Here is a 10336-nt window from a genome sequence, read left to right as displayed (position 1 = left end):
AACAATATCCAACAAAATTGCAGCAATGTGCACATATACAGTATAGGTTTGGATACACCTTCTCATTCGACGTGTTTTCTTTATTTTTATGATCATTTACGTTGGTAGATTCTCACTGAAGGCATCAAAACTATGAGTTCTGTACTTAACAAAAAAGGTGAAATAAGTGAAAACATGTTTTATATTCTAGTTTCTTTGCTCTGTCTTGGCATTCTCTCGATGAGCTTCAAGAGGTCGTCACCTGAAATGCTTCTCCAACAGTCTTGAAGGAGTTCCCAGAGGTGTTTAGCACTTGTTGGTCCAGCTCACCCCAAACCATCTGGACTGGGTTCAGGTCCGGTGACTGTGGAGGTCAGGTCTCCACTTTTTGTTAAGTACAGAACTCCACATGCGTTCATTCATAGTTTTGATGCGTTCAGTGAGAATCTACCAAGGTAAATGGTCATGAAGATAAAGAAAACACGTTGAATGAGAAGGTGTTGTTTTTCTTCACCAATTTCACTTTCAATCACTCTGGACTCTTTGCACAAAATCACTTTGCACAAAATCTCTGCGCTTTTTCTTTTTTTTATATACATTGACTTTCACTCATTTGCACACCTTCACTTTACCTGTTACACATATTTTATGTTAAAGACATAAAAGTGTAATATCTGGTTATGTTGGCAATATTTGCATATTGGTTTTCATTGTATGCTTGCACCATTTGTAATTACTGTGGTCTGTAGCAGTGCATATCATACCGTGTATTTGAATTTGAATTTGTGTTGCGGTCACCGTGGGGGACGTACAGAAGCATGATAACTGCGTGTCCGAACGACAACCTGATTATTACACTGTCATTACTTGGCGGGAGTAATTGGTGACGCCGGTAATTAAAGGTCGGACGCGGCGCGGGTGACGCGCGGGAGAGCGCGCGCCCGCCCGCCCCCAGAGGCGCGCCTCGCTTCGCCCCGCGCGCGGCCCCGCGTTGCCGGGGTTTCCGTGCACGCGCAGCCGGCGCGGGCACGCGCGCCCGGAGCGCTACTCGGTGCCAGACATGGCGGCGGATCTGAACCCGGACTGGCTCGCCTGCCTGCCGTCCAGCTGGAGCTACGGGGTGACGCGGGACGGACGCGTCTTCTTTATCAAGTAAACGGCCGTCGGCCGCGGTCGTCTCTCTCTCTCTCCCTCTCTCTCTCTCTCTCTCTCTCTCCCTCTCTCTGGAAAATTCCCCCTCGGCCGCCGCTCTTCCCAACATTCTCACCCTTCTCCGTTTCTCACCGACAGCGAGGAAGCCAAGAGCACCGCCTGGCTGCACCCCGGCACCGGAGAAGCCGTGGTGACCGGACACAGGAAAACTCCAGGTGGGAGTGCGCTCCGTGGGAGGGTGGGAATGTCGCGGGTTGGGAATCGTGTCTCCATCTGCACTGGGCTGTGCGTGTGTGTGTGTGTGCGTGTGTGTGTGTGTGTGTGCGTGTGTGTGTGTGGTGCCCAGCTAATGAGTGACATTGAGAACAGTCGCCGTCGCCGCTGCATCCCAACACATCGCACCCAGTGCCGGGGTTGCCAGATCTCGCGAGAGAAACGGGCGTGAAAGTGAAGTGATTGTCGCTGTGTGCACGCAACAGAACGTGTCCTCTGCATTTAACTCAGCACCGTCGGCGAGCGGCGGGCAGCCACGTCGGGCGACCCCCGGGGAGCGGCGTGCGGTGTCGGGATTCGAACCGGCAACCTTCAGCCCGCCCCAGGCTCCAGATGCACGTCCTGTCAGACGCCACACTCCTCTCCAACCCTCCAGCCCGCTCATCCCGCCACTGACCTGACATTATGCACGATGGACATATCTCCGGCTGCCCCGTCCAAAGGAAAACGAACCACGTTCTCCAAAAAAGCTGGAATGTTGGAGAAGGTCCCGAACGCAGCTTTAAAGCTCATGTTTATCGCGCCGAGCCCAGCGGCAAGGCCGGTATAAACGAAATCTCACTCATATCGCATGCTGTGTGCGTTGGCGAGGACCTCAGGACACGATACGCATCACGATGTTCGGGTCACAGTACAATGTCGCCGTGCGAAATATCGTATTGCTGAGTCGACGTTTTCCAGCACACCGTTTATACCGCGCTGCCCTACTAGACATTTTGCTGCCACTTTCGCTGTTTAATCCGGATTATTTGTGGATCATTTACGTTTTTGGACAGTCCCGTCCGGAGCGCTTTCAGAGATACGGTTGCGAAGATGAGAAACGTTTAAGTAGTCCCACTACCGACCGAAGTTTTTGCATGAAGCTCTCCAAAAAAGAAGACGGTTCCAGTTCATATCGTTTCTTCTGTTTGAATCTGAGACATTAAGGCGGCGGCCCGTCCCGTTTCGGACGCCTGGCGAGAAGCCCGTTTGGCTTTGGGGAGCTATGGAGCCCACGGGAACCCAACACCGACGCCAACGTCTCCAGTAGAACTTCTGCATGCTTCAGAAGACACTTCCCACGCACGCACGCACGCTTATCCCTGTTTTTCTCTACTTCCCAGATTTGCCGACGGGATGGGAGGAGGGCTACACGTTCGAGGGAGCCCGCTGCTTCATAAAGTGAGTGCCGCTGCGGAACCTGCCAGACTCCCGCTGGCCGCGAACGGCCGGGCTTTTAGGGACCAGTTGGGCGGGTCGAGGCGGGTCCTGCGTCTGCCGGGTGAAAATGTGGTTACACGCCGCTCGGCTCCTCGGGTTCGTTCGAGGTGGAATTACTTGTGCAAAGCCAGTTTAATGCCGTAACGCCCGTCTATAATTAAAATGATGTAAAAATGTATAGAGTAGCAATAAACTGGAAGTTGGTTTCACGTAGGTGCAGCAGAGGACTTACTAGACTTCGCGTGGGTTCGAGGCAAACGCTCTGGGAACGTTTTCTGAACGTCAGAGCACCTCATTCTGTGGTAGTTTGGCGGGAAACGTGTTTTTATGCACGCAGTGCGGAGCGTGGGCCGAACGTGCCACTTCCTGCTCTCGGCCGTAGTGAAAATGACTCCGTTTCTCTGGCGTCCGTGGCGGCTCGATGACCGGAATACCGGACGAAACGGGACGGTGAGTGATAGATGGCGGTTAGATGTCGGGGCGAATATTCCAAGGGGCTACACGCACCCCTCGACGGGATCGTACATTTACAGCATTTACCAGACGCCCTTATCCAGAGCGACTTGCAATCAGTAGTTACAGGGACAGTCCCCCCCCTGGAGACACTCAGGGTTAAGTGTCCTGCTCAGGGACACGATGGTAGTAAGTGGGATTCGAACCCGGGTTTTCTGGTTGATAGGCGAGGGTGTTACCCGCTAGGCTACTACCAGCCTACGTGTGATGGACAGCGGCCGGCCCGCCTCCGGCGCCGGTTCTGTTCCACTACTTGTCTCTGACGGGGAGCAGAGCACCTCTACCGTGTCCGCGTTTCACCTGCTTCCTCAAAATAGCCCCGGAGATCTCATTCCGTTCGCCCCCCCCCTCCCTCTCGCAGTTGCATTATGCAGCGACTGGTCTGAGCAATGCATCATGGGACCGTGAGGGGTCTGCCGTCTGCGTGTAGGAGGGTGAAGAAGAAACGGGACGGGAGGGATGTGAGGAGCGAGCCGTGACCCGCAGCTGACCCCTGAGGAGTTTGGGGAGGGGGGTCGGGGCGGGGTGGGCGGGGCCTCCGCGGTCGGAATTCCATCGTTTATTTGAAGTGAGGACGCCCTCCCCCCCGCGCCCCGCTCCTCTCGCTCTCCGTGTTGCGCCGAGAAACAAACATCGCGGCCTGTTGCCTGTGGTCCTGAAGTCTCCGCCCACTCCAGGGTTTCAGGAAGGCCGCCCTGAGTGACCTCTGTCCTGGTATCTGGGCCAGGGGTCACTCATCTGACCATAGCCAGCTGTTTTAGCCGGGCGTCGTGGCCTCGTCTCCTCCCTCGTGCAGCAGCGTAGAAAGTGACCTTCTCAGCTGGATACGGAGAGGCTCGGACTTCGCTGATACGGCGTACCAACACGCGCTGCAACGTACCAATACAACTCAGTACAGGGGTGGAGTTTGGCACCAAACAATGTGTTTATTACCACACAGCCCTGTGTTTGGGGTCGGTCTCCGTTACCCACATGTCCCCATGATTCCGAATGCCACGCCCCTTGTCTGAGGAACTGACGTTTTTCTTTGCCTGCTTGGATAAGAATAAAAGACCCGAACATGTTTTATTATTACCGCCGGAGACGTTCATCGTGCGGTTGGAAAGTTGGCATGGAGGTCAAATGGAAGCCAGTATCAGCGGTGGCCTAGCGGTCAAGGAAGCGACCCTTCCCCCCGTGGTCAGAAGGTCGAATCCCGATCCACCAAGGTCCCCTTGATGAAGGTGCCGTCCCCACACGCTGCTCCCCGGGCGCCTGTCATGGTGCCCACTGGTCACCGAGGGTGATGGTCAAATACAGAGGACACGTTTCACCGCGTCACCGCGTGCTGCGCTGCAGTGTCTCATGTAGGGTGGTAGTAGCCTAGTGGGTAAGACACTCGCCTGTGAACCAGAAGACCCAGGTTCAAATCCCACTTACTACCCTCGTGTCCCTGAGCAAGACACCTAACCCTGAGTGTCTCCAGGGGGGGACTGTCCCTGTAACTACTGATTGTAAGTCGCTCTGGATAAGGGCGCCTGGTAAATGCTGTAAATGTCTTGTCACTTTCACTTCAGAAGTCACGCTAAGTGACCCGCCCACTTTTCATGGAACGGCGCATTTTTTTCCCCCGATTCTTTTAAAAGGCATGAAAATGACATGAAAGTCCCGAGTGTCCCGCGTCCTGCAAACACAGTAATAACCGGACGGCGAGAAGAAGGACGCCTGACGCGCGGTAGACAGCGCGCGAGAGTGAATAAATACGGACGGCGCGGGGTGGAAAAGAATAGAACCTCCTGCCGCGTGGCTTGTTGAGTGAACGGGCCTTTGTTCCTCGCCGTTCCAGCCCAGGCGGCCCCACACTCCACCGACGCCCCCACTTCACATTCAAGGAGTGCCCGTGCCACCCTACACCACGTTGGCATTTTCCCCACGGCTCCTGGTGCCCTTTTGGAATTGAGATTTGCCGATACGATTCATGGCGCACGTTTAACAGAGTCACTGCTAATCAGTGTTGGGTGTAACGCGTTACTGTAGTAACATTACTTTTTTCAGTAACTAGTAGTCTAAGGCGTTACTCGTCTGAAAATTGAACGGAACAGTGATTGGTCTGGGTTTGGCACGAGGGATCATTTACCATCACCGATTGGTCGACACCCGGCAGCAGCGCGGCACCCGCAAAGACAGATGGGAAAAATGGAAGCGTCAACAACGGCAAGCTCTTTTTCAGGGGAAGGTTCCCAGCAACAGAAAGCTAGTTTCGACGGGAAGGAGATTCAGTCATTAAGCTTGTTGCCTCGTACGAACTAGAAGAAATGTTACCGCTTTCTACCGTCGAATCGCTGTCTTTTCGAAAGATAATCTGCAAAATACCGATAACAGGGACAGATTGCACAAGTACAGTTGTTTGTAGTTATTTGTGCTAGACAGTGCCAGTCTGTTGTTGGTGTAATAAAGACCCTAAAGAACACTCCTCCTTTGTATGTTCTCCCTCCATCTGATGCATCTCAGGCAATTATAGAGTAATTAAGAAAAAACATGTAACTAGTAATATGACTAGTAATATAACTAGTTACTTTCTCCAGGGAGTAATAAAGTAAAGCAAGGCGTTACTATTTTTGAGAGTAATATGTAATATGTAATATATTACTTTTTGGAGTAACTAGCCCCAACACTGCTGCTAATGCTAATATCTAATTGCCTGCATGTTTTTTTTTTTTTTGCTATTTTGTCAGTTTAGATCGCAGCCTAGAATGAATGAAAGTGAAGTGATTGCCACTTGTGATGCACAGCACACGGTGCACGTGGTGAAACATGTCCTCTGCATTCAACCATCACCCTTGGTGAGCAGTGGGCGGCCATGACAGGCGCCCGGGGAGCAGCGTGTGGGGACGGTGCTTTGCTCAGTGGCACCTTGGCGGGTCGGGATTCGAACCGGCAACCTTCTGATTATGGGGGGCAGCTTCCTTAACCGCTAGGCCAACACTAACTCGCTGCTGTTCATGCACCATGCATTTTGGGAAAAGGACTGTGCTTCATGCTAATTGGCTGATATTTTCACTTCTCCAGTGTTGCTTTTATTCACTCTGCTCACAATTCTTACACCTATAACTCCTCATGACATTTAAATCGGATTATGTGGAAATGTGTACTGAGATTGGGGGTAAATAAACTGTAACTACCTCTGAAAATGGCAAACTTGGCATCAACTCCTACACATTTTATTACATGATCATTTATTTTTATCGGGATGTGTAGTTGAGGGTTCATTTTTTTATTGCCTTTATTAAATGTTGACGGTGACATTTGTAGTAGGATGATTGTTTTGGCCTTTTTAAGACACTCATCTCCCGTTAAAACACCTCCATTGTGTCGAGTTTATTTAGCGTTTTATTTAAAGCTTTATTTAAAGGTCCATGACATGGATTTCGGTCTTGTTGGTCCCTTTATTCTGTATCTGACGTCTCTTTGTGAAATTAAGACGTGGTGCAGAATTCCAGCCACTTTGATCCAGTCCCACAATGAGATTTCCCAGGACGCGCCGCTTCACCGTCTGTAGCTTTAAATGCTAATAAAGAGGAGGAGCGAGGCGGGATGAGGAGGAGAGCATCCAATAGAAGTTGAGCGGGCATTCGTGGAAATGATCCCATCAACACCAGTGTCTCGCATGACGGAACAAAAAAATACGGAAAAAGCATGAGAAACGGAAGGAAACCTTTCCCCTTATGACGTCATAAGGGCTGCCCATCTCTCAAGTGGAATGGACATAGCACTCTTTACACCTATCGCCTATGTAAATGCTCATTATAAAAAGTGAAGTGATCGTCACTTGTGATGCACAGCACACGGTGCACACAGTGAAATGTGTCCTCTGTATTTAACCATCACCCTGAGTGAGCAGTGGGCGGCCATGACAGGCGCCCAGGGACCAGTGTGTGGGGACGGTGCTTTGCTCAGTGGAACCGGCAACCTTCTGATTACGGGGACGCTTCCTTAACCGCCATATAGTAATTATATTCCTTGAGTTCATAAGATAAAGGTAAACAATTAGATTAATTCTGTTCTCTAAATGCTCAGGATGAAAATGATGACATGAATTATGCATCATGTGGGCGCTGGCTACATCTTCTCAGCACTAGTTTTCACTTTAATAAACTATTAATGTTTAATGTACACGATTTGACTGTGTTGTAGACATGGTTGCGTGTTACTGTACTGAAAATCCGTGTTTCAGACGTGCGTATTGTTCTGGAAATCCAGCACGTGGGAATTAAATTTTTTGATGTGTCATAATGGAGGATCTGAGGGTCCTGAGCAGATTAGTCTCTATGACAGTCGTGGTAAAATATGAATGAATCAGTTTTTTTTTTGGTCTCTGTGTGGGCGGCGCCTACATGTTCCGTTTTTGCGTGCAGCATTTATTGCCACACAAGAGGAAAAAATACTTCTTCTTCGTGTCGATTGCCATTCCGACGAGTGGCTCATTGTCAGTGTTTTAGTGTTTACTGACTCTGTGTGTGAGTGTGTGTGTCCTGCTGTGTGCTGCCAGAATGCAATTGGACCGAGGTGCTGGCCAAAGGCGTGGTTGGCCATTTGTCCAGCAGCTGCCACGCCGCTCTGGTGCTTTGGAAAGATTGACTTCTCCTCCAGAGAGATTTCTGCCGCTCTTGGATCCGGAGGATTCTTCTTGCCGAGTTCCAGTCCAGTCTCTGAAATGTAGACATAATGTTGGTCCAAACTGAAGTAATAACTAGTGATAATGATACAAAGCCAATATATAATCACTCTATCCCTAGAATTAACATAGAACAGATTTACTTCTGGTCCTTACAAAATGAAAGTGAAGTGATCGTCATTGTGAGACACTGCAGCACAGCACACGGTGACACTGTGCAACGTGTCCTCTGTATTTAACCATCACCCTTGGTGAGCAGTGGGCGGCCATGACAGGCGCCCGGGGAGCAGTGTGTGGGGATGGGACCGTCATCAAGGGGACCTCAGTGGCACCTCGGCGGACCGGGATTCGAACCGGCAACCTTCTGATCACGGGGCCGCTTCCTCAACCGCTAGGCCGCCCTGTGCTTTATGCTGTGCTTATCCAAAGGCGCAGCCGAGCGAACGCTGGTGCTGAACGCCCGTGTGGCCTGCCATCAAATTTGATTGGATCGTGAGACCACGCTGACCTGCTGTGAGTTCCTCTGATCTTCAGCATGTGCGGTGTGTTGGAGAAGTGCTGAACAAGCTCGCTGGTTTGGACGCGCTTCTTGCCGTTGTGTCCAGTTTGGAACACCATGACGAGAGATGATGGGATGTGGAGGTCGGTGGAGATGCTGTGATAAATGGAGTAAATGAGAACCCCTTGACCGGAGCTGTGGAGCTGTGGACTACGCGAGGGACTTATGCACTGATGCCGAACTCTACTTCCTCTTGCTGTCAGGACATCACATATGATCAATATACAATATTTACAACAATATCAACAAACTTATCTTTTGTGAGGAGCCATGATGGACAGAAAACATTATAAATAGAACAGAATTTTCAGTGCAGAACAGCGGTCCACCTTGCACCATCGCCTTATCTTATGTAGTCGTCATGACAACGCAGACTGGCACCATTGCATCTTGTCAACATCCGCCGTGCAATGCCGATATGAATATTTTTTTTCAAAATGTTCACAGAACACTTGAGAAATGACAGCACTTCCATTTAGTACACGCTCTAAGCAGGTCACATGACCTGTACATGCAGAAAAACTGGCTTTGCAGAATAATCCTCTTTAAAATCACGTGCAGAATTTGCACAGATTCAGGATCAATAGAAGCACAACTACAGACAGACAAGGACTGTCAGGATTCAGACATAAAGAAATATAGACATTATGTTGGTCACAACTGTGGTAATAACTAGTGATAAAGATGCACAGATGATCACTCCATCCATAGAATTTACATAGAAAGGCCTTCTTTTCCGATCTTTCCTTTGCATGGCAGGCCAAGCTCGCGGATCAGGCTTTTCGTATTGTTCTCAGCCAATCGGATGGATTGGCGGCCCATCTGAGACGGGAGCATTATGTTATTATCTGACAGGAGAAGATGCCCCGTTCAATCCGTGGGCCGTTTTGGCAGGAAGCGCCGTGCTATTCCCGTCGTCCAGACGTCCGCTGCGGTTCGTACGAACTGCGGGGGTACGTCTCTCTGCAGACGCCACCGAGTGAGGCGGCTTGGCATTGTACAGCAGAACGTCTTCAAACATGCAAATATTGGCATTTTGTAATGCGACACTGAGGACAGGAGAGATGAAGAATGTCACCCCCTTCTTGGAGAGGCACAGTCCCCAAAAAAGTGGCGCTCTCCTGCTCGCCACGTGTGGGAACCCCCCCCCCAACACTAATCTCCAGATTTGATAATCCAGCCTTTAATCCCGGCTCTGCCCGGGGGCCGGGCGCAGAAGTCGATCGGTTCGCAGAGTCAAGTCGCTCTCCTCCGGAACGTTCTGCCGCCGCGCCGCCTGACATGAGTCGCGTGTGTTGGTAAGGGGGGGGGGGGGGTGTCTGGTTTTCTATAAACTTGTCATCGCCGTGTTGTGCTGTCTTGTCTGGGATTGTGTTGCTGCCTGATTTAATTTAAACCCACCGGCTGAGCGATGCAGCTCAGGTTCAAATGGAAAAACAAATGAAGCTCTCTGTTTGTGTGTGTGTGTGTCTATATATGTGTGTGTATCTATATATATGTGTATATATATATATGTGTGTGTGTGTGTGTATTTATATATGGGTGGTAGTAGCCTAGTGGGTAAGACACTTGCCTGTGAACCAGAAGACCCAGGTTCAAATCCCACTTACTACCATCGTGTCCCTGAGCAAGACACTTAACCCTGAGTGTGTCCAGGGGGGGACTGTCCCTGTAACTACTGATTGTAAGTCGCTCTGGATAAGGGCGTCTGGTAAATGCAGTAAATTTATATATATATATATATATGTGTGTGTGTGTGGGTGTGTATATATGAGAGAGAGAGAGAATCAAGGTAATCGTCAATATAAAACCGATGAACATCCATTCCATGCCTTTCTAATAATAATGATATGAATAATTGGAACATATTTGCAGTAATTGTATATGCGTCCTGGACGTGTGAAGTCCGAGATTTCGGTTCTAAACCAAGGTTAATGAGAGGTGACTCGTCATCCAAATGAAGCAGGTCGGCGCAGGCCGGCGTTGGCACGGTTACGGCCTCTCCT

General features: G+C 50.2%; 1 protein-coding gene across 12 annotated transcripts in view; it reads left to right on the top strand.

Annotated features, from left to right (window-relative positions):
* The first annotated feature begins 935 nt into the window (after positions 1-935).
* LOC114765406 (pleckstrin homology domain-containing family A member 5-like) overlaps positions 936-10336 on the top strand; it is an 86072-nt gene continuing 76671 nt past the window's right edge. For 4 of the 12 annotated variants that reach the window (XM_028955631.1, XM_028955628.1, XM_028955626.1 and 1 more), the window contains exons 1-3: positions 957-1131; positions 1270-1346; positions 2508-2565. In XM_028955631.1, the coding sequence (XP_028811464.1) occupies positions 1040-1131; positions 1270-1346; positions 2508-2565 (227 nt within the window). In that variant the 5' untranslated portion in view covers positions 957-1039. Of the gene's footprint in view, positions 1132-1269; positions 1347-2507; positions 2566-9596; positions 9629-10336 lie in introns of those variants that run through there. The other 8 variants (XM_028955654.1, XM_028955652.1, XM_028955653.1 and 5 more) reach the window with 3 other exon arrangements.

The sequence above is a fragment of the Denticeps clupeoides genome, chromosome 15 (assembly GCF_900700375.1).
Source record: "Denticeps clupeoides chromosome 15, fDenClu1.1, whole genome shotgun sequence".
Lineage (NCBI taxonomy): Eukaryota > Metazoa > Chordata > Actinopteri > Clupeiformes > Denticipitidae > Denticeps > Denticeps clupeoides.
The sequence above is the reverse complement of the archived record's forward strand: the minus strand, read 5'-3'. Positions and strand labels throughout refer to the sequence as shown.